General features: G+C 44.5%; 1 protein-coding gene across 6 annotated transcripts in view; it reads left to right on the top strand.

The window, feature by feature from the left end:
• Positions 1-24,610, top strand: part of LOC118363647 (protein diaphanous homolog 2-like) — a 605,757-nt gene extending 581,147 nt beyond the window's left edge. For 5 of the 6 annotated variants that reach the window (XM_035744729.2, XM_035744723.2, XM_035744725.2 and 2 more), the window contains one exon: positions 17,556-24,016. In XM_035744729.2, coding sequence (XP_035600622.2) covers positions 17,556-17,620 — 65 coding nt within the window. In that variant the 3' untranslated portion in view covers positions 17,621-24,016. Of the gene's footprint in view, positions 1-17,555 lie in introns of all 6 variants that reach the window. The other variant, XM_035744726.2, reaches the window with a different exon arrangement.
• Positions 24,611-24,985: the final 375 nt, after the last annotated feature.

Raw genomic sequence — 24,985 nt, 5'->3', positions numbered from 1 at the left:
CCGTAGTCTGGCTTTTTTTATGGTGGTTTTGGAGCAGTCGCTTCTTCCTTGCTGAGCGGCCTTTGAGGTTATGTCGATATAGGACTCGATTTACTGTGGATATAGATACTTTTTTTAATCCAGCATCTTCACAAGGTCCTTTGCTGTTGTTCTCGGATTGATTTGCACCAAAGAACATGCCTCCTTCCTGAGCGGTATTAGGGCTGCGTAGTCCCATGGTGTTTATACAGATGAATGTGGTACCTTCAGGTGTTTGGAAATTGTTCCCAAGGTTTCTAAGGTCTTGCCTAATTTCTTTTGATTTCCCATGATGTCAAGCATAGAGGCACTGAGTTTGAAGGTAGGCCTTGAAGTACATCCACAGGTACATCTACAATTGACTCAAATAATGCCAATTAGCCTATCAGAAGCTTCTAAAGCCATGACATACTTTTCTGGAATTTTCTAACCTCTTTAAAGGCACAGTCAACTCAGTGTATGTAAACTTCTGACCTACTGAAATTGTGATACAGTGAATTATAAGTGAAATAATCTGTCTGTAAACAATTGTAAACAAAAATTACATGTGTCATGCACAAAATAGATGTCCTAACTGACTTGTCAAAACTAAAGTTTGTTAACAAGAAATTTGTGGAGTGGTTAAAAAAACGAGTTTTAATGACTCCATGCTACAGTAGAAACGACGACACGATGCACAGGTTTAATTTTGATTTCAAACCTGTCGAAAACATTATCATGAAATACTGAAACTTCCATTGAACAATTTGCGAACATTACTTTAGAACCATGACGAAACCTGTAGGAAACGATATGCTGAAGTACTGAAATTCCTTCCTGAGAAACATATGGTTCCAGAACATTATATGCTGGCTGGGTAATCTGCACCAGTCCCAGAACGTTGTGGGAAGGTTGTATGCAAAATTACCATAGGACAACCACACTCTCACACAAGCCATGCCTAATGAATGTTGATTAATAAATACGATCGAGAACCATGATGAATTAACCGTATGAAATACAATATTTTGAAATATCCTCCTATTCCACTCTATCCTCTTCATAGAAGTCCAGCCTAACAGCTTGGTAACTTGCTTTGCAGTACAGTGTTTCTCATTACAGTATTAAAGCAACCCGATAGGCCCCTAGCGAGTATAGGAAAGGTAGCTAGCTGTAGAAGGCAATAACTTGTGTTAACGTATGGCTAATTAGCAGAGTCTAATGGTTCATGTGATTTGTAATTGGCTATTGATTGGCAACGATTAAGACAGTCAAAGAGGCCATATAAAATCCCTATCAGAAACATAGGTTTCAATTAATGTGGAACACACGCTACTGTGTGATTGCAGAAATACATTGTGTAATACTTTCTGAAAGGGGTTGAATAGGAACTAGGCCTCCACTTCTTCCTTCCACACACGATCAATCAAATTGAATTGTGCCCACGGTTGAAATCCATCAATTCACGGCTTGGCTCAGGACTTTTCATTTTGCACAGCCAGAAATGAAAGAAAAAAACAAATGTGCTGATTAGCCAACAAGTTCTTGGGATTGCAACATTTTAAAGAACAAACTATTTGACAGTATAAATATATGAGGCCAAGTTAAGCACCCACTCCTCCCACACTCCCCTCCAAGCCCCCAGCCTACATACGCACAACTACCGCCCTGCATAAAAAGGTCCTAAAATGAGTCACAAATTGCTAACAAATGATTTCCTGCTCTTGGGAATAATAGGGTCCCTGCGCAGCCTTTGATTCCAGCTCTTTTTGTGTCCCCTCTTTGTTTACTTTGCTGTCTGGCAGAGACTCCCTATTGATAGTTGTCACACTGGGTTGCTGGGCAGCAGCGAGTGGGTGTGTTCTATGTGTGTGTGGTGTTGTGTCTGTGTGTGTGTGCCTGTGTGTTTGTGTTTGCAAGCGTGTATGTGCATGAGTGTGACTGTGCATGTTTAAACAAGTCTGCGCGCACATGCATTTGAGCCAGTGTGTGTGTGTGTTCATGAATGTGTGTGTGCGCGGGTTTGAGCCGATGTGTGTGTGGGGTGATGTGGCGTAGAGGGCACTTCTGTCAGATCTGATGTCGGGTCCCGTGCTATGACATGAAGGGCGCTGTCAGAAGAGATGGCCGCAGGTACAGCTGCCCTCTGTGCTCTCCCTCTTTTCCCTTCGCCAAAGAGTGGCTGAATGAGACACACACTTCCTGTGACCAATCACATACACACTTTCTGTGACCCAGCACACCCACTTCCTGTGTCCCGACCTGTGGGCGTATTTGCTGGTGAGTAGGCCTCAAAATATACCTTCTCAGCCTTGCCCAAAACCTGTTGATCTCTTCTTCAATTCAAATAAAAATACTTGATTTATCCCACAAGGGGCATTCATGTCTTGTTGATCTTCTTGTCCTTACTATGTCATCAGTCACAGCCTATGTGAGGCTTGTTTTTCAAGACTTATATTTCTTTATTTAGTTATCCTTCAGAAGAGGACATATTTTTTTATGTTAGGTCAGGATGCAAAGGATGCATCATAGGAATACATGGACATTGATTGAACTACTTGGAGACTTAATTTTGTCTCCTCACTGTCATTCACGCCAACTGATTTGCCTATTTACTATTCCCCTCTCATGTTTCTGCATCCATCTCCTGAAACTCTTTCTAGGAGTGAATGATACAATCTGAAGTTCAATCAGCTCTTTTTTCATTTTAATTTTATGTAACCTTTATTTAAACTAGGCAAGTCATTTTAAGAACAAATTCTTATTTACAATGACGGCCTACCCCGGCCAAACCCGGACGATGCTGGGCCAATTGTGCGCCGCCATATGGGACTCCCAATCACGGCCGGTTGTGATACAGCCTTTTAACCACCGGAGAGAGAAAGGCATTAGCAAAGTCGTGTTCGGACTAATTAGGTTGAACTGAGGAGAAGGTTGAACAGTTAAAATCAGGACAGCATTGAGGCCTGTGCCTCTTTGCATCCTCCTGTATGCACCTGTTTTGATGGATAGGTTGACAAGGCTGGTGCGTGTAGCTGTCTGTGGTTCCCTGACAGGTTTCCCTCCCTGGCCCCTCCAATGTAGAGTCCTATGCCACCATTCCCAAATTGCACCATATTCTTTATATAGTGCAGTACTTTTGACCGGGGCCCTGTTCAAATGAAGTGCACTATAAAGGGAACAGGGTTCCATTTGAGACACTGCTATAGTACCATCAGGACTAGACAGTGGTAGACCAGACAGGGACCTGAAACTTTAATGCTAATTGATCCCAAGGAAGGCCGGGGAAGGAATGTTGACACAGGTGTGTTGCCATAGGGCCTGCCACGGAAAGGCGGGGAGGGCTGGGTAACAGCGTGGACCGTTGGGGTACAGGACTGTGGCATGGCACAGAGTGCCCGCTGGGAGGGAGAGGGAGGGATGGAGAATGACCTATTTTCCTTTTTTAAGCTAGCACAGGGGGAAGTAGGGGTTGGTCGTGGTGTGTGTAAGTGTATGTGGGTTATATGGTGTGTGTGTGTGTGTGAGGGGGGTAGATGTGTGCGTGCACATGTATGTCTGTTTTGTATGCTGACTTAGATCTGCTGGAAAACGGTGCCAAAATAGTACTGTAGATTTGCTAATTCACTGACCAAAATCAGTTTTCACAGCTGGTTGTACATTCGTGTTTTTACCTGGAGGTTCTCACCACTTATAACAGCCAGGTGTAGGGATTACAACTGATCCTGTCTCCTATTTTCATTTATCTCATAGTTGATGGCTTTTCCGCATGTAAACCTCATCAGAAACGAGCTAACAATAGCTCGCCATGACAGACGCACGAGCATCTGGCTAGCCAGCCACTCAGAACTTTCACACCGCTTATTGCACACCCTGTCGCTGCGATTGGACGAGAGATAAAGAAAAACAGGGAAGTAAAAGAGTAAACAAACACAACTTGGAGGGTGGGGCTTTTACAGCATTTCATCGCGATGCAGATGTACAGCGAGAAAGAGTCACGGAGAGAGGGAGAAAGAAAGGTACAGCGAGAAAAGCAGAGAGAAGAGAGAAAAGCTAGAGAGGCAGGTGACAGCCTCCTCCTGTGTTGCGGTTTGCACTCGTAAATTCTTCAAACAACATTGTGGGATCCTAACCAATGTTGTGCCACCAGATTGGCGTCTTGAACAGGAGCCACCTCCCTGTTTCCACGTCCCTGTTTCCCTTGTTTACCAGTCGCCACTCTCCTTTGCTCCCCCCGCTCCTCCGAAGAGGCTTTGTCCCGAGCAAGGCCCCATAAAAGAGTGATGAGGAGCCTTGTTGAGAGGACCTGTGTACACCACTTTATTCAGGAACGATCACTTATTTAAAGGTGTCGGAATCTTGTTGTTTGCTTGTTTTATTGAAAACCTTGCGGGTAAAGTGGCACCGGAGCTGGCATGTGAACATCTCTCGGGGGGCTTTGCTGCAGAACATCTTCTTCTTTTTTTCGATAAATAAGTGAAGGGAGTGCGGATACATTTTTTATCCCTGCGAAGATGCATTGTTGCCCGGGACGTGTTGGTAAGATGCGTGTGGGTGGTGGAAAACAACCTAACACACAAACACGTACCAGGTCTGTGGTGGACCCCTCGCTGTGCTGCACAGAGTGAGTGGCAGCCGTGGTTAAGGAAGATGCATGCATAGCCCTACACCTTTTACCTCCCACAGTGAAAGGCAACAGAGCAAGCTGTTTGCACTGGGACATCTACGGCCTTTACTTAGACATCCAGTCGTACTGAATGAGTTTCACTGTCAGTTGATTGCAGTGATTTAGTTATATGATCTTGTATCGCCTTCTCTGTCTATTCAGTCAGGGAGTCAAATTAATGTTTGAGCATGAACCATTTCCTGCATGGTATTTTGGAGGGAACTGCACATCCCACCTTGTCCTTTTAGAATGACTATGATGCAATAATGTGGCACCTCCCTTGCCTCCCTTCCCTTAGCTGAGATGGCATCAGATATGTCGAAGTGTAGACTTCACGGTGCAAAACATGCAGGGAATGTGAAGTGCAGCGAGGTGCGGCCCATCGCGGGTGATTTTTGTACATCCGGGAGAGCCGACCGATGAATGATTCAGAGTGGAGAGAGGAGACTAGAACTCACTCTGTCTTTAATGCCAAGCCACAGGAAACACGGCATCTTCTGCATCATCTTCACCAAATGGGCCTGATGTTGTTGAGGAAAGAGACCCTTTTAAACCCTCACTGCACTCCCATGATCTCTCTCCGCTCTTTTTGTGCACTGGAACACATCAAAAGACCAATTGGTAAATAAATAATCAACAACAGCATGTTTTATTTATCTCCATAGGGCGAGGAGAGGATTGGAGAGGAGTCCTGGTGAGTTCTGAAAGCAGTCGGGTTTGAAAAGGCCACAGGGCATATTTGGTGTGGAGGAGAACTTTCCAAGGGTAGACCCATTGCAAACTAATAGTTTGAGGGTTTGTGAGGAGAATCAAGGGACCTCTGAGTGTTAGCTACGAAACACCTGTTTTGGTGTGCAGAGTACCTGCGGAGTATCTAGGGTACACACATGTGTTCCCATATACAGTGGGGAGAACAAGTATTTGATACACTGCCGATTTTGCAGGTTTTCCCACTTACAAAGCATGTAGAGGTCTGTAGTTTTTATCATAGGTACACTTCAACGGTGGAATCTAAAACAAAAATCCAGAAAATCACATTGAATGATTTTTAAGTAATTAATTTGCATTTTATTGCATGACATAAGTATTTGATCACCTACCAACCAGTAAGAATTCCGGCTCTCACAGACCTGTTAGTTTTTCTTTAAGAAGCCCTCCTGTTCTCCACTCATTACCTGTATTAACTGCACCTGTTTGAACTTGTTACCTGTATAAAAGACACCTGTCCACACACTCAATCAAACAGACTCCAACCTCTCCACAATGGCCAAGACCAGAGAGCTGTGTAAGGACATCAGGGATACATTTGTAGCCCTGCACAAGGCTGAGATGGGCTACAGGACAATAGGCATGCAGCTTGGTGAGAAGGCAACAACTGTTGGCTCAATTATTTAAAAAAATGGAAGAAGTCCAAGATGACGGTCAATCACCCTCGGTCTGGGGCTCCATGCAAGATCTCACCTCGTGGGGCATCAATGATCATGAGGAAGGTGAGGGATCAGCCCAGAACTACACGGCAGGACCTGGTCAATGACCTGAAGAGAGCTGGGACCACAGTCTCAAAGAATACCATTAGTAACACACTACACCGTCATGGATTAAAATCCTGCAGCGCACGCAAGGTCTCCCTGCTCAAGCCAGCGCATATCCAGGCCCGTCTGACATTTGCCAGTGACCATCTGGATGATCCAGAGGAGGAATTGGAGAAGGTCATGTGGTCTGACGAGACAAAAATAGAGCTTTTTGGTCTAAACTCCACTCGCCGTGTTTGGAGGAAGAAGAAGGGTGAGTACAACCCCAAGAACACCATCCCAACCGTGAAGCATGGAGGTGGAAACATCATTCTTTGGGGATGCTTTTCTGCAAAGGGGACATGACGACTGCACCGTATTGAGGGGAGGATGGATGGGGCCATGTATCGCTAGATCTTGGCCACCAAACTCCTTCCCTCAGTAAGAGCATTGAAGATGGGTCTTCCAGCATGACAACGACCCGAAACACACAGCTAGGGCAACTAAGGAGTGGCTCTGTAAGAAGAATCTCAAGGTCCTGGAGTGGCCTAGCCAGTCTCCAGACCTGAACCCAATAGAAAATCTTTGGAGGGAGCTGAAAGTCCGTATTGCCCAGTGACAGCCCCAAAACCCGAAGGATCTGGAGAAGGTCTGTATGGAGGAGTGAGCCAAAATCCCTGCTGCAGTGTGTGCAAACCTGGTCAAGAACTATAGGAAACGTATGATCTCTGTAATTGCAAACAAAGGTTTCTGTACCAAATATTAAGTACTGCTTTTCTGATGTATCAAATACTTATGTCATGCAATAAAATGCTAATTAATTACTTAAAAATCATACAATGTCATTGTTTTAGATTCCGTCTCTCACTGTTGAAATGTACCTATGATAAAAAAATTACAGACCTCTACATGCTTTGTAAGTAGGAAAACCTGCAAAATCGACAGTGTATCACATACTAATTCTCCCCGCTGTATCTAGACCTATATTAGTGGACAATGGTCATACTAGCTCTTCTTCGCCCGTTTTTCACCGTGGATATTTTAGCATGTTGTTCTTTTATAGGAGTAAATTGTTGTATTTCACTATGGCAACAGCACATCTTACTTTTCATTTCACCCCTCCTGAGGTGAATGCAGTCTCAAGTGGAATTCCAGCAGCCTATTGTGTTATTTCTGGTTTGTGAATAGGTTAGTGTGTGTCTTTGTCTCATCACGTGTGTGTGTGTGTGCCGTGTCCCTGCCTGTGTGTGTTTTCATGCCTGCCTCCTCTGTGTATTTGAGCATATGCACCTGTGAGTGTGTTGGTGTGTGCGCGTCATTGGGAGTGCACTCTGAAAGGGTCATTGCGGGAGCCAAAGCCACTGTAGGCTGTCAGACAGTGAGAGATGCAGCACCTCTAAAGGCCATGATTTTGGGGCCCCGCTGTCTATTAACAACCCTGCAACACTTCTCAGGGCTGTCTCGCGTTGCCCCCTCGGGCCCCCTCAGGTCCCTGAAGGAACAGCAGAGAGAGGCTGCTTCTCCGAGTAGGAGACGGCCCCTTTCAAACCCTCCAAACTCTAATTGTGACATCATCAACAGCATCTGACAGTAATGAGGCACTGAGTTGTCAGAGCGGCCATCAGCTTAGCTCAGTACTGTATGAGGTTGTGTGGTTTTATTCAGGGATGTTTGGTAAAGAAAAAGATGGATGAATGTGATGGAAAATGACTTGACATGCAGTAATATGAACGCTAATGCCAAAATTCTCTAAATTCTCTATTCTCTAAATAAAAAGGTGCGCTAACAGCATTTCCGTGTGTTTACACTCCTACACAAATCCCTGGTTTTATTATTTTACTCCACTCCCTCTCTCATCCTACCACCAACCCCAGCCCATAGCTCCTTTCCTAAGGTCAAGGGTTAACGCATCGTAATGGCTTTGTCACCTCCCCCGGTGATGTACACTGGCTTAAGTGTTGGTTCCTCACACCCCCACTGTCATGTTGTGGATGTATATGTGTCAGTCCTCCCTCACCGGGGGGGTTTCTAAGTTTGGATTTATACATAGAACCCCTCCCCTATGCCATTCAGAGCAGGGGACAACACGCACCCTTGCACCTCAGAATAGATACTGTAGCGATGTGTCTGTCACTTCCTCTTGACGCCTCCTCCATAACATTCACATCAAGACATTCTTCCTTGAAATGATTCTCGATGCGAACTACATCCAATATCAAATATCGGTTTGGGCAAACAAATAGAATGAAACCGTCTATCCTGCCTCGTATCAACATGGTCCATCTGTGTTTACCAGGCTATCTAGCGTTCCCATCATCGCAGAGGCTTTTGTGTCCACAACCTGGCACATTTTCTTCCTGTATTTGTTTGGTGGTCCGTCAGTCTATTTACTTTATCACGCTGCCAAATCATCCATTTACGCTCCCATCTGTCTGTCTGTCAAACTATATCTTAGCATCCATTTGTCTAACTCTCTCAATCAAAGCAGTGCTGTGTCAGGGCGGAGTTGCTCTCTTTCCTCCTGTGTTTCTTCTCCTGCAGGCCACACCATTAGACCCTTGTTTAAGTGGTTCCGGCTGCAGCACAATTAGGCTCCTCCGGACTCCCTGTCCTCTTTGCCGGCTTATACAGTACATGCATACGGGTCCCACATATAATTACAGGCAATTTACAGCTCTTTCCGTGTTGACATTTGGTTGAATTGGATGGTGATTGATTCTAGGTTGTTGTAGGCGTCATAAGTGCTACGTGACACAGAGACAGTGATGTGTTTTTGCAAAGGTGAATGATGCTGACAGTTTTGTATGTGCTTTGATTGATGTTGGCCTATGGTATCATTGAATGATACGGTATGGTTCACGGTGTGTGTTTTTGGCCGCAGCCACTTTACTACACTGGTACGGAGGACAAGCGGTTGGCGGTTGCGGAGACAAGTCAAGCTGTGCTGAACCAGGCCAGTGCACTGACTCCATTTGGTCCAGCTCACCCCAGCTCTGGCCTCTGGAGCTGCTAGTGCCCCAAGGCCCACCCTGGCCTCCCGCCGAGCCCCCTATCAGTTTTGGAGGATCAGCGATTGCCCCCCCTCGGGCGGCCCTGTGCCTGGACCTGATGGATTACCCGCTATCCTGGCTCAGTACTAGGAAAAGCATGGGCCCTAGCTGCACTAGACGCCACAGACCCCATCTGTGTTCATTGCTGACTCCAGCTCCAGCCTGCCCCGCGGGCTACAGGCTTAGACCAGTAATGAACCCCCCACTCAGAGGCTTACTGTCAATGCTATTTTCCCCACAGCCTTATATACCCCAGTGCTAGCCTTTTACCAATATGGACAGCTAGCCTAGCAATGAATCTCAAACAGGCATTGAGCAGGCACCCTAACGATTTGAGGAGTGAATGCACAGTTGAAATTGATTTTTTTTTTTCTGAAGCCTGCTTCCTGAAATCTACTGCTGAGCTGATGATCATGAATGGGAGTTTTGCCTCTGGCGCTTGATCGATTGCAAGAAGGTTTTCATCTTTTGCCTGTTTGGTGCGTTTGTGCATTGCCTCGACTGCCTGGAGAATGCTAGGAAGTATTGTTCCGTAGCAAAAGAAACCTCCAGTCCAGATTTCATAAGGGAAGAGGGCCCAGTGAGAAATCACAAGTACTAGCGGCCTGTCAAGCTTGTTGTTTTCAATCAAAGATAGAGGCCTAAAAGACCGAGCACACGCCAGGCTGCGGAGGAAGAAGTTTAGACTTTTTTTTATTTTTGATCGTGAGATTGACACACACATACACACACACCGTTTTTCTCTCTCTTCCCGTCACACTGTTTGTCACTGGTACAAACCTGTCAAAGCCGTCCCGCCGAGGAGGTAACCTAGTACTCTATCTCCCCTCTAAACAAAAAATATTTGTTTATGGACATGTGTAGTGATTTCCAGGTCTCCTGCGCCGTATTGTGTTCCGAGCTGTCAAGAGACATTACTCTCAGCCCCTACTCCCCTTTCAGCGACAGCGAGCAGGGGAGGGAGAGAGAGAGAGAGAGAGAAAGAGAGGGGGCAGCGGACAATGGAGAAGTGTGGGGGGAGGAGGGACTGGTGTGGTGGGGCACAGCAGTGGGCAAAGGAAGACGCAATGCCTGTAGCAAAATCAGTTAAGATGCTGCCTCCTTTCAAATAGGGGGCTATAAAGTGCCCGGTTGGTCAGTACTTTAATGCAGTCCTTACGGTAGATTTGTGAGAAAGAGGCATTTTTATTGGTCGAGAGAATAGGTTGTATTGAGTATCTGGGTCATTCACCAGTGTGTGCGTAACTGGTGAGCAGCGTGCTACATCACAGGCGACCCCATGCGTGATTGAAATCCACGATATGGACATGAGAGAGTTACGCATCAGTTGTGTTTGGACTGACGCCGCTTTTATATCCCATTAACATTTCGTTATCCTTTGTCTCAACAAACTGTCAAACTAGGCTCACTTTAGATTCACTTTTCCCTCCACAGGATTATAGCTGGGTATACATACACGCCATGCACACCATACCTTAAGCTTATCTGCATTCTCCTTGAATTTCAAGCAGGAGATTGGAATGTTTTGTTGTTTGGGGTTGCTTTTTGGTAGTTCCTGGGGATTTGGGCATTTGACAACTAACCCTTGATGGCATGTAAACATCTGTAAATCCGGCCATGCTTGCATGGGATCCTGAGATGGAGGGAGAGTGAAAGAGGTGGACAGGAAAGAGTGGGAGAGGAGTGAAGGGGGGAGAAAGTGAGTGAGAAAGATAGAGAGAACGGGCAAGAGAGAGTGAGAGAACGGGTGAGAGAAAGAGGGAGGAGAATTTCAGCATCTTGCCTCAGCATATCCAGGCCCGCCTTCTGTGTTTCCTCTGTCACACCACTCTGATCCCTTTTTCCATCTGATACGGGCCCCGTGAAGAACACACCCCATAGAATTTCCTGACACCCCGTACACTCATTTAGCTGACATTACTGAAGACCTAAGGCCTTCACAAGATACCAGACACGAGACTTTGCCGAGCCATTGACATGCTTTGCAGTTGTATAGCTATACAAGTTTGAGTAAATAAACCAAGCTTTCAGTGAGCTCTTGCAGTCCTTTTTTGTTAAATACTGTTAGGAAATACAGTATATAGCAATGTTTAGAGGGGGTCTACTTAAGTCAAACACAATCTGACAGTGTTATAATATTCTTTACACTGTCAAAATGGTGTTATTGTGTTGTTGATTATCCCTTCACGCCAATCAATCTTTTGTCTTTTCTCCGACACTGTCACACAGCCAGTGCAGTGGACATATAACAGATCCCTATCACAGAAGCTGATCAGACAAATGTGAAGAAAAGCAGGCAGTTGCTCCTAGTAATCCCCCAAATGAATTCTGTGTTGTTGACTATAGATTTCAACCCCAACTGATAAATTACCCATAGACTGATCTGAGATCAGTCTATGGGTAAAAGTGCGAAGGAGGCCTCCTGGTTGGTTATCATTTTGGCGTCCTCCCTACTTTCATTTTGGCGTCCTCCCTTCATATGGTTGGTTATCATGTTCTTCGACCCTATTCCCTCCTTACTTGTCTTGCTCTCCCCCTCTGCTCTCCCTCTCTCTCTCTGCTATTTATCTTTCTCTCCACACTCTCTCTCTCCATCTCACCCTCCTACCCTTCTCCAGAACCCTTCAGTTGGACTCCAGTTTCCCCCATTCAAAGCAATTATTCTCATCTTTGAACAAGCCTCTGTTATGGTGCAAACTGTACTTTTGCTTCTGCAGCCCTATAAATTAAAGCCGGAAAAATGTCTGCTCTGCCCCCTGCATCCCATTTATATATCTTGCTTCTGGTGCTTCCTGGAGCTCCATTACTCTGCAGCCACTAGCCCTGGCTGAGGACAGGGAGAAGATGTGAGGGAAAGATAGAAGTTGCAGCGGATAGCACAGCTCTCAGAGAACTGGGAGTAATGGCAGTGTGTCGTGTGACGCAGAAAAATATTGAATCACCCCATATTGCATTTTGTCTCATTGAATTATAAAGTGTTGAGTGAGTGTGTTTGGCCGTGTGTGTAATTATCCTAAAAGGAGAAGGATGATGATGGTGATTATGCTTACCTTTACCACTGTTACCTTAACCCTAATGGATACAGTGTGTTTATGCAGTTGCTAAACCAGCAGCTTACCCAGATGTTAATGAACTTTAACATACTGTATTTAATCCCTGCTCAGTTTACTGGTTTTCCAGGAACCCCTGGAAGATCTGACTGGGAATGCTTTGATAGATTACTAGCAGGCTTTCTATTTGCGTTCGGATCACAGGCCCCGCTGATGATGTAATACTGTGTAATTAGTAAAGGATGAAGGTAACACAAAACCCATTATGCGTTTTCATCTCTTTTGGAGGGACCAGAGATGCTGGAGCTCCCCATCGCTCCATCACGACGCTTTCCAGTAAATCAGACAAGAGCTCTCTCTCTGTGTGTGTGTGTGTGTGTGTGTGTGTGTGTGTGTGTGTGTGTGTGTGTGTGTGTGTGTGTGTGTGTGTGTGTGTGTGTGTGTGTGTGTGTGTGTGTGTGTGTGTGTGTGTGTGTGTGTGTGTGTGTGTGTGTGTGTGTGTGTGTGTGTGTGTGTTCGTGCAAGTGCGAAGGAGGCCTCCTGGTTGGTTATCATTTTGGCGTCCTGCCTTCATATGGTTGGTTATCATTTTGACATTTTGGTATCCTCCCTTCATATTACCTTTGGCCTATACAGACCGCGTCTCCCTGTGGCATGGATCACTGGGATGCATTGTTATACACCCCAATAGAGTGTGTTGTGTGGTGATTTGACACTCCTTACCCCCCCCCTCTCTGCTTTACCACTCGAGGAACAAGAAAGAATGCTGGTCGTTTGCATTTAATTAAGCTCTGTGAGAGCTTAGTCCCCACTGTAACCAGGAATGCTCTTATTATTTTGTCAATTCCCCCTTTCTCCCTCTCTTGTGCTTCTGTGACTTCGCTAACACAAAAAGATGTCGCCTCGGGGAGAAGCAGGTAAAGGGAGCCATCAAAAACCGATGGCAGCAGACAGATTTGTGATCAGTGCTAGAAATACCCTTGAAGTTGTTTGGTGTGTGGTTTTCCTTGTATAGTATGCGTGTGTTTCTATGAGTGTTTAAGTGTTTTCATCCCTGTAGAGGATGTAACGTTTAGTCTACCAATAGAAATGAGCCGCTGTTTGTGCAGTTGTTGGCGCTAGATTGATGTGGGGAGGAAAGATGGGCTTTTATACCTGACGATGCGAACTGGAAGGGCTATTAGAAGCAAATGTTTCCACTCTGAAGTATCCTCCAATGGGAGATGCATTTGATTTTACCGGCCACCTTCCCTCTTCCCTCCTCTCACCAAGTCTATGTAAAAGCTTACCCATACCTTCAACAGTAGGCTTGATGCAATTACCCATGTCATTTTAAAACTATTGTCCGGTCACCTGAATGGAAAGGCAATCTTCGCTGGGGAACTTGTAGAGATGGGAACGGTGTGAACCATTTCCAATTTCAACCTTCTACACACAATGGCTGGGTCTTCACTGCGCCGAACAAGTTCAAGAAGTTGATCGAGTGTCTTCATGCCGACCTTAGCGCATAATGTGTGCAACTTCAAATCTTCAAAGTGATTCCAAACAGACAGCGATAATTATTTCCTGGAAGTGTTGAAGTGTTTGTGTTTTCTCGCTCCATCCCTACTCTTCATTTCCTGGCCATACCCAGTCCCTCTCCTTTCTCTCTTTCATCTGTCCTCTCTCCTCCTTCTTTTCTCCCTCCCACGTCTGGTAATAGATACAGCCAGTTCTAAACCCGGTATTAAAGGGAGGAGGACTGTAATTCTCCAAGTGCCTCCGTTATATGCTGTTCTAATGGGCTCAAGGTCAGAGGCGAGTGCTCGTCCCGAAATGAGGTCACCTTGATTGGAATTGCAAAAGGCGAGAAATCGGACATGGACGTTTTCTGGCGCTGGATTTGTTTTAAAGTTGGTTCCTTGATCTCTTGTTTTAAAGTTTATTGTTTACCATTGGTGGTGGTCTGCATGGAACATTTGGCGCCCGCGAAGTTGTTCGAGCTTGCGCCGTAGGCACGAGAAACCCTTGGAAGCGTTTTTGAAGATGAAAGGGAGGGTGAACGTGGAAAGTCTCTCAGATGTGCTCTGCAATATGGAGCATGTGATGTTCAGAAGGTCGCAGGCTGTAACTTTCAGCAACTCAAGTCAGCGGGATGCATATAGCACATCTGTCTCTCTCTATGCATATATATCTCTCCGGCTTTCTCTGCCTCTTTCTTTTTCTCACTCAGGCTCTCTCTCTCTCTCTCTCTCTAGGTTCCTCACTCCGTTTTTTGATATCTGCCTTGATTTCTTCTTTCTTTCTGTCCTTCTCCCCCTCTTCTTTTCAATCTCCCACCCTATCTGTTACCCCCCTGGCTTTCTCTCCTCCATCCTACTCCCCCCCTCTCCTTCTGTGCGCCATCTGCATGCTCTCTCTCAATCTGAGGCGTCTGTGTTGGTAGTCTTGGTAGTGGAGATGTGTGCACCCCACTGCCGTCACAGTCACTCTGTCACATTAAACAACGCCCAGCCCGGGACACCTGGCACTCCACAGCTGGCACTGAGTAATGGGCTCCACCATGGCAGTGCCAGGGGAGGCCTGCATGGGCTTAGCTAGCTACCTTGTTTCCGTTGATATCTTGCTTCCTGGCCGCCCAGTGCCGCCCAACCCTCCTGCCACCTGGCATGGCGGGGCCGTGCCATGGGTAGCCATGGGCAGCCATGGTTGGCCTGTTGGAGAGGGAGGGAGGGATTGCTTGTAATTCTCTTATGGACTTGAGAGGCGTGGGCCGACGCAGTCAACCCAAAGGGTTCTAAAGTGAGCTCGCAGGAGCAGCCAGAGTGAAACCTGTTGCATAAATATTGGAAGTCCTAATAGAAATTCGGAACACCTTGCCTTACAACAAATCCCCTTTGAAACTAACTAAAGACAAGACTCTCTCTCTCTATCTCTCTCTCTCTCTCTGTGTTTGTAGTGTGCTGTGTTTGTGTACTTGCCTGGCACCCTTGATCTTTAGGGTTGTGCGGTGTGTGTCTCTGCATTAAGTTTGGCCTGCATTAAAGGGACATTTCTAAATTGTGCAACTTCATATTGCTCATCTCCAGCACCACCCCAACATCAACATATGTGAAAACGGTGCATTTCAATGTTTTGTAACTAAAAAGATAGAGGAAGATAAGCATTTCCAATGACATCATCAACTGATTAGTAGACCAGGCACGGCGCCAGGATTTTTGACCAATACGTGGGGGTGCTAAGAAAATAGTTGATTTTCACAACATTTAAGTTAATTTATTCCATATGTATAATCAGACAACTGTGCATTGGTGATCATGTTTGAAATGAAATGGCTATCACGACGTCAGAAATGACATTAATAATATCCAAAGTGCAACAACAATGAGAAGTGCAATGCATTTAGCCTATGCCTGTTAACTGTGCACACACTTGTAAAACGAACTGGCTATCATCACAATCGTAGTGATTATATTTATATTGCGAACCAAAATAACTTGTAGGCTGACAATATACATGCATCCTGCTCTGCATTGATTATGTCCATCACAACATCAGAAATGATTATATCCACAGTGCAGCCACAACAAGAAGTGAATTTACCCTATGCCTGTCAACTGTGTACATGTGGTGAAAAAAACGAGCTGTCATTTTTCTTAGGGATTATATTTCTATTGCAAAAATACTTGTAGGCCGACTGGCGTCTTCTTGTTCCGTCCAGGTCGAGATCAGCGCGATTGAATCATGTTCCCACCACCAGAAAGGCGCGCTCTGTCAATTCGAGATTTTCCTCTGCAACTGTTTTGCCGAATTTTCCTATGACCTTTAAAAGTTCAAGGAAGTTTCCCTGGTTGACAGCCATGTCGTTTTCTATGTGTCCTCTCTGTGAAAGTCCCTGGTATGCAGTGCAACGCAATGACTCCACGACGGATCTCATATACTCTCTGTTCTCTCTGACTATTTTTGAATGTTCATCACTTAGAGCATTGCATATTGTTGAGCCAGACTCTTTCTGAATAGTCCACTCATTCCACGCTGTCATTGCATATTTATGCTCCACACTAGCATTGTGTGTCTTGAACGAACTTGTTCTTCCAGTTCTGGTAGCCATTGTGTGTAAATGCCCCCTTCTCTCCACCATGGTTTCCTGGACGTTGAAAGTGGCAGCATGCAAAGCAGAAAGCACGGTCTTTGACAGATTATTCCAGCCATTTGCAATCCTCACACCATCTACAATTGAAGTAGTGATCCTGCTGTCAAACTTTTGTGGCTGGATAACACCGAAGAAGAGGGCGCCTTGGTTCTTCAACAGGTGACAGGCTTAAATCAGAGGGAGCGGTGGCTGCGCTAACAGTGCAGCTAACGGTGGCTGTGGAGCAGCTAGCAGCGACAAACTGCTCTGGTGCTCCCTCACGTCGTGGCTCACGAGTTTCTCTCTCCGACTCATCTTTCTTATCCTTTTTCTTCCTTGGTCCCCTCAGAGACAGGGTCTGGGTCTGTATTTTTATTTTCTACCCGTACTCTTCTCTTGATCAGAAAACGGTCCATCGCAACGGGGTGAGATGGGCGACTAGCTAGCTAGAAGTTAGCTCACATAACGTAGCCTAACGTGCGCGAGCACACACACCAGACACACACACACACGTCATACGGTGCACGCAGCCACGGATCGGATTGAGAACAGAATGGCTGGTTATTAACTTGAAAAATATTTTGTACATTTTAAAAATACTAAAATGCTTGTGGGGGCTTAACTGGGGCTATGCCGATTTGCGATGTGTCTATAGCCCCCCATAGCCCCGGTGTAGCCCTGTGCCTGAAGTAGACAATGCCTACTCATAAATGGTTCAGATCACACAAGGCACGCCGATGTCATATCTCCCACTATATTCCACAAAACGCAGAAACAAGCAATTATGTTGACGTTGTGGTAGTGTTGGATATGATGAATATAAAGTAGATAAGGAAATATAAAGTTGACATGCTCCCTGTGATGTGAGAATAGGTGGAAGGGCTCTTGAGTGGGAGGCCAGATCCCGAGCTCAATGGAGTTACTATGACACCAGACGCAAGCACCACCACTCCAGCCCCTCTTGTCTCTTCCTCTCAACCCTGATGCTTTCTTAGTAATCAGCTTGGGTTATGTTGTTGATGTTTTCCCTCCCTCCTTTTCTCCTTCCCCTCACAACCCCTTTTTTTATTTGAGGTACCATCTGTGTGTTACGATGACTCTAACAACAGTTTCCTGTTCTCTTTCTATTTTTTTTTCTCTCTCTCTCTCTCTCTCTCTCTCTCTCTTCAGACAACCGCCGTGCGGTCCTGGAAAGGTCTCGATCACGCCACAACGCAAACCCCCAGGCTCGATGATGGCCCGTGCCTACCAGAAGACGTTAGACAAGTGCCAAAGAGGCCTGCGAGGAGAATCTGAGGACGTATAGTAGGAGAGATGGACCCCAGCCGTGTGGCACACACACACACTTAAACACTCACAGACACATAAAAAAACACACCAACACATGAGCACACACATACACTATATATACAAAAGTATGTGGACACCCCTTAAAATTTGTGCATTCGGCCATTTCAGCCACACCAGTTGCTGACAGGTGTATATAATTGTGCACACGGTCATACAGTCTCCATAGACAAACATTGGCAGAAGAATGGCCCATTCTAAAGAGCTTAGCTTGACTTTCAACGTGGCACCGTCATAGGATGCCACCTTTCCAACAAATCAGTTAGTCAAATTTCTGCCCTGCTAGAGCTGCCCTGGTCAACTGTAAGTGCTGTTATTGTGACATGGAAATGTCTAGGAGCAACGACGGCTCAGCCGTAAACTGGTAGGCCACACAAGCTCACAGAACAGGACCTCTGAGTGCTGATGTCGCAACACTCACTACCGACTTTCAAACTGCCTCTGGAAGCAACGCCAGCACAATAACTGTTCGTTGGGAGCTTCATGAAATGGATTTCCATGGCCGAGCAGCCGCACACAAGCCTAATATCACCATGCACAATGCCAAGCTTCGGCTGGAGTGGTGTAAAGCTAGCCACCATTGGACTCTGGGGCAGTGGAATCACGCTTCATCATCTGGCAGTCCAAAGGACGACTCTGGGTTTGGTAGATGCCAGGAGATTGCTCCCTGCCCTAATGCATAGTGCCAGCTGTAAAGTTTGGTGGAGGAGGAATAATGGTCTGGGTCGGTTTTTCATAGTTCGGGCTAGGCCCCTTAGTTCCAGTGAAGGGAATCTTAAAGCTACAGTGACAATGAAATTCTAGACTATTATGTGCTTGAAACTTTGTGGCAGTTTGGGGAAGGCCCTTTCCTGTTTCAGCATTACAGTGCACAAATCACGGTCTATACAGAAATGGTTTGTAGAGATCGATGTGGAAGAACTTGACTGGCCGGCACAGAGCCCTGACCTCAATCTCATCTACCACCTTTGGGATGAATGAATTGGAACGCCGACTGTGAGCCAGGCCTAATCGCCCGACCTCGCTAATGCTCTTGTGGCTGAATGGAAGTAAGTCCCCGCAGCAATGTTCCAAATTCTTGTGGAACGCCTTCCCAGAAGAGTGGAGGCTGTTATAGCAGCAAATGGGGGACCAAACTCCATACTAATACCCATGACTTTGGAATGAGATGTTCGACGAGCAAGTGTCCACATACTTTTGGTCATATAGTATATATATATATATATATTCACACACACACACACAGTTGAAGCCGGAAGCTTACATCCACTTTAAACTCGTTTTTCAACCACTCCACAAATGTCTTGTTTATAAACTATAGTTTTGGCAAGTCGGTTAGGACATCTACTGTGTGCATAACGCAAGTAATTTTTCCAACAATTGTTTCCAGACATATTATTTTAATTATAATTCACTGTACCGCAATTCCAGTGGGTCAGAAGTTTACATACACAAAGTTGACCGTGCCATTAAACAGCATGGAAAATTCCAGAAAAGTATGTCATGGCTTTAGAAGCTTCTGGTAGGCTAATTGACATACTTTTAGTCAATTGGAGATGTACCTGTGGATGTATTTCAAGGCCTACCTTCAAACTCAGTACCTCTTTGCTTGATATCATTGGAAAATCAAAAGAAATCGTGGACCTCCACAAGTCTGGGTCATCTTTGGGAACAATTTCCAAACTCCTGAAGGTACCACGTTCATCTGTACAAACAATAGTACGCAAGTATAAACACCATGGGACCACGCAGGCATCATACCACTCAGGAAGGAGACGCATTCTGTCTCCTAGCAATGAACGTACTTTGGTGTGAAAAGTGCCAATCAATCCCAGAACAACAGCAAAGGACCTTGTGAAGATGCTGGAGGAAACAGGTACAAAAGTATCTATATCCACAGTAAAACGAGTCCTATGTCGACATAACCTGAAAGGCCGCTCAGCAAGGAAGAAGCCACTGCTCCAAAACCACCATAAAAAAGCCAGACTGGTTTGCAACTGCACATGGGGACAAAGATCATACTTTTTGGAGAAATGTCCTCTGGTCTGATGAAACAAAAATATAATTGTTTGGCTATAATGCCCATTGTTATGTTTGGAGGGAACATGGGGATGCTTGCAAGCCAAAGACCACCATCCCAACTTGTAAGCACAGGGATGGCAGCATCAAGTTGTGGGAGTGCTTTGCTGCAGGAGGGACTGGTGCACTTCACAAAATAGATGGCATCATGAGGTGGGGAAATTATGTGGATATATTGAAGCAACATCTCAAGACATCAGTCAGGAAGATAAAGCTTGGTTCCAAATGGACAATGACCATACTTCCAAAGTTGTGGCAAAATGGCTTAAGGACAACAAAGTCAAAGTATTAGAGAGTGGCCATCACAAAGCCCTGACCTCAATCCCATGGAAAATGTGTGGGCAGAACTGAAAAAGCTTGTGAGAGCATGGAGGCCTACAAACCTGACTCAGTTACACCAGCTCTGTCAGGAGGAATGAGCCAAAATTAACCCAACTTATTGTGGAAAGCTTGTGGAAGGCTACCTGAAATGTTTGACCCAAGTTAAACAATGTAAAGGCAATGCTACCAAATACTGATTGAGTGTACGTAAACTTCTGACCCACTAGGAATGTGATGAAAGAAATAAAAGCTGAAATAAATCATTCTCTCTACTATTATTCTGACATTTCACATTCTTAAAATGAAGTGGTGATCCTAACTGACCTTAGACAGGGACTTTTTACTGGGATTAAATGTCAGGAATTGTGAAATACTGAGTTTAAATGTATTTGGCTAAGGTGTATGTAAACCTCCGACTTCAACTGTATATATTACACACACACACACACACACACACACACACACACACACACACACACACACACACACACACACACACACACACACACACACACACACACACACACACACACACACACACACACACACACACACACACACACACACACACACACACACACACACACACACACACACACACACACACACACACACACACACACACACACACACACACACACACACACACACACACACACACACACACACACACACACACACACACACACACACACACACACACACACACACACACACACACACACACACACACACACACACACACACACACACATACACACACACACACACACACACACACACACACACACACACACACACACACACACACACACACACACACACACACACACACACACACACACACACACACACACACATACTGCCAGGTCCTGAAGGAAAAAAAAGACCCATAGAGAGGCTATGCTGAACTGAGGAACTGACAAAACAAGAACAAGTACATTTTCACTCACAGAACATTCAATAGTCATACTGTTGGTCTGACCGCCTTACATATTTATTCACTACTTTCTCATGGCTCTGCCTGTACATGACTGTTTAAAGCTTTGGATGTTTTGAAAAAGCTTTTTTTTCTTTGTTATTTTTGCTTTTTTGACTGGACACATCATACATGGTCTCTCAAATTGTCATATAGGTCCACTTGTCCTCTCATCTCTGGTCATAATATTCCGATTGGGTGCAGTATTGCTTGAGAAATGTGAGTAGTGATGGAGCTAGAGAATAGTCAGTGAGGACTGCACTATATTGTATGCTTTTCAGCAAGAAGATTTGACTAACCACATCCAACATAGCTTTCCTTTTCTTTTCTGCTTGTATTCAACACATCCAGCAATTGACTGTGGCCACAGGGGTGAAACCCTTTTTCTGTCAAATATTATTTTCTCTGGCATGAAACCAGATCATATTATGAATAACGTATCTCACAACAACGACACAGAACTGCACCCTGTAAATGTGCATCACTGATCCTTGACTGAATTCTTCATATATTGTGGATTGTATTTATTGTTTTGTGTTTTTTCTCCCTTAAATGTCAAATGTCTTAGGTCTTGAGAGGTTTTGCACGCTAGCTGTTCACGTAGAAATCTGAAATATAAATGAACATACAAGCCTCAGCGAAAGGCTGCTTTTACTGAGCGCTCGACCGCACAAGCCAGTCGAGCTTCTGAATTGTTAACTAGCGTTAGCATGCTAAAGCATTAGCTTGTCTGCTCCAGTCAGGCTTCTAAATGGCTTACTAGCATTAGCATGCTAAGCCATTAGCTTGTCAGAGAGGGATTTCCCCATTTCAGAATGTCAGTGCTTAGAGCTTTCCCGTTACTATCAGTTTCCTTCTAACCGTAGCATAACCTGCCCAGACTTCACATTCATTTGACAAGATGTCGTACGTATCAAAATTGCCAAATAAAAAAAATTATAAAATGCATAAATGCTAGTTTGAGAATTCAGTTAGAAAATAAATCTTGAATATTGTGCTAACAGTAAGGAGCCATTTGAGATTTTTACCCCTTTTATTCACACATATTTATTACCATATTCACAAAGAGGGCCTCGAGCACGCTTGTCCCTTCCATGTCTGAGCAGTAAAGCAGATGCTAGAGAAACGGTCGCTTTCCCCCAAAAGGCAACCGTAGCCAGAGGAATACATTGAGGGTTGATGCAGACAACATGGTGGCTATCTCAGTAAGGGAAGCCTCCACACACCCTCTCCCTTGCCCTACTGCTTATGGCGTGAGTAACCGCTTGCCATAATGTGAGGTAATTACCATAACACTGCTGGAAAAGCTGCTGGCAGAAAATCAAGCCTTCCCCGTGATCGGAACAGAAGCTTGGGAGAAAAGCAATGTTGCTGTTTAAACAGTCTGCCAGCGAGGTGTGTGATGAGACGGTTTGTTGCACTCCTTGTCTTAGAAGCATCACTGGCCAAGTTTCATCAATTCAATCTCCATAATATTCTATTCCTTCAGGTTCAAGGTGCATGAGAGTTACCTGAGAGAAGTGTGGCATAGTCCAGGAAGGCGATGAGTCATGTTCTGTTGAGATGGGGGTGTACAGTTACAGAGAAGCTTCATCCCAAATGGCACACTATTCCCCACATAGTGTTTTTAACTGGAGCCCTATGGGCCCTGGTCAAAATGATTGCACTACATAGGGAATCTGGTTCTATTTGGGATGCTGCCAGAGAAAGAAGTGAAGGAGTGTATTTGCCATAGCTTTGGCTTCACACAATGTGACATATACACTAGAGAGACCCGTTGTGGAAGATCCAGCACTGCCAAAGGCATTGATTTGCTTTTTCTCATTAAAAAGCACCCCTTTGTTCTATTTTACCATCAAACAGTACATACTGTTTTCTTAACACTCAATTTCTTGAACTAGCACCCATCATACAACACTATGAATTTTGTGAACCCACACCCAAAGGTGTTTGATTTGTAACATATTCCAATTCCATAAGTTACTCTACGATCTTCAGAATGCTCCTAGCTTCAATTTGTTTGTTTTTTTAAAATGTCATTTCTTTGAATAATTAGACAGACAAATTGTTGTTTTATCCTACTTTCATCAAATGTGGGGTTTTTTTGTGCCAAGTATTCAAAACATGAACAACTGTTACAGAAGGGTGACTGGATCCTCAGTTGTAATGTTTGGTTTTTGTATTTATCAAAAGGGATCAAATATCTCTCAGAGTCAAGTGAAATTATAGTTTAGCTTGTACAGAATCAAATCTAGATTTTGAACCTGGTTGCCAACTCTTTAAACAAGTCCATATTACACATTTAAGCAGTTAAACATTGATACATTGAAAATATGAAATTGTGATGTGATCGCACAATTCATGCAATTCATGCAAATATCATCAAATAATATCCTTTGGAATTTAATACAGAATATTTTGACTGAATTAGACTTTTTTTTAAAATTCCAGATGGATCTCTCATTCTTGATTTCATGGTACAATGAAATCAGAGACTAAAGCTCCCTTCCCCATTTGTGATTGTTGTATTTTCCCCTGTAGGCTGGTCCCATATCTGTTTTGTGCTGTATAGCCAACTGTCGCCTATGCAGCACAAACAGATCTATGACCAGGCTATTCAACTTGTGCTGTGGAGTGATAAATGTGTGCTGTGTATACGCAGATACTCGTAGCAGTGTTGCAGGTGGCAACAGTACCTGTCAATGGACTGAACCACCACAGTAGTGTTAAATGGTCCCTCTGATTGGGCCAAATCATTTCATGCTCACCCCGTGTTTGCCACTAAAGGCATTATTCTTACTGGAGATCTGCTGTGAGGTGACCATACTAAGGACGACCCGCTTAACTCAAATGTTCACCCAAGTCTCTTATTGACATCAATAAATGATTTACATGAAAGTCTAAATTGGGCAAGTGGATCTCAAGTCAGAATTACTGCCCTAACTGAGAAACTGACCATAAGAGTGATGTGTGTCAATGAGGAGGCAGTTGTATGTGAAACTATTAGGTGCCATCATTTGGCGTATTCTGATTAGTAGCAACATTTTGGGTCGACGTTCAAACTCATTGACGGTGCACTTCAACTTCACGATTGCTACATTGCCACAGATACCAAGTTAACTACTTGGTGAAAATGTTATTTTAAGCAAATAGTTCATTGCGGGCCACATTTCCTTATTGTTCCCAATTTGTTCGTCCTTCATATTGTAATTTGTCAATGAAACATTATGATATGATGAATAAAGAAAAGATAAAGGAACAATGTTGACATGATGTATGCTACCATAGCCCTGCCTGCCCTCGGCTTTGTTCACATTGACTTTTTTCTTTCTTTTTTTTTCGTAAAAACAATTTAAATTTGTAATATCTTTACATTTATTTGCATCCATAAGGAAGACAAAAATGTAATTGTTATGCACACTGTTCCTGCGTGAAGTATGTCACGGAATATCATACTAAATCATAACCACTTTGTTATATAAATTGATTTCTGAAAGAAGTGTCATCTTTACTATTGACTTGTGTCTCCTAAGTACAAACGGTGATTTTTTTTTATCAACCCTTATTTTCCTGATCTAATCACTGAGTATCGCCTGTTATTCTTGTAAGTAACACTTTAGCTGACAGGTATAATGATTTATTATGTCGCTGTCTATTTTTATCTGACTTAAAATGTTTGTTGTTTTTTTTGTTAGGATCATTTCCTCCTGATGGCAAAGCAGATGATACCTGTTCCTGATGATAATAGGGTATTACAATGCATTATAGCTTCATCATAATGCATTATACCTACAGCCTGTAAGTAGAGTACAGCTTCCCTCACTTTCTTCCATTACAGTCTCCCTACAATGACCGAGCAGATGATACCTGTTCC

This window comes from Oncorhynchus keta, chromosome 30 (genome assembly GCF_023373465.1).
Source record: "Oncorhynchus keta strain PuntledgeMale-10-30-2019 chromosome 30, Oket_V2, whole genome shotgun sequence".
In the NCBI taxonomy this organism is placed as follows: domain Eukaryota; kingdom Metazoa; phylum Chordata; class Actinopteri; order Salmoniformes; family Salmonidae; genus Oncorhynchus; species Oncorhynchus keta.
This window is presented reverse-complemented; position numbering and strand designations above follow the sequence as displayed.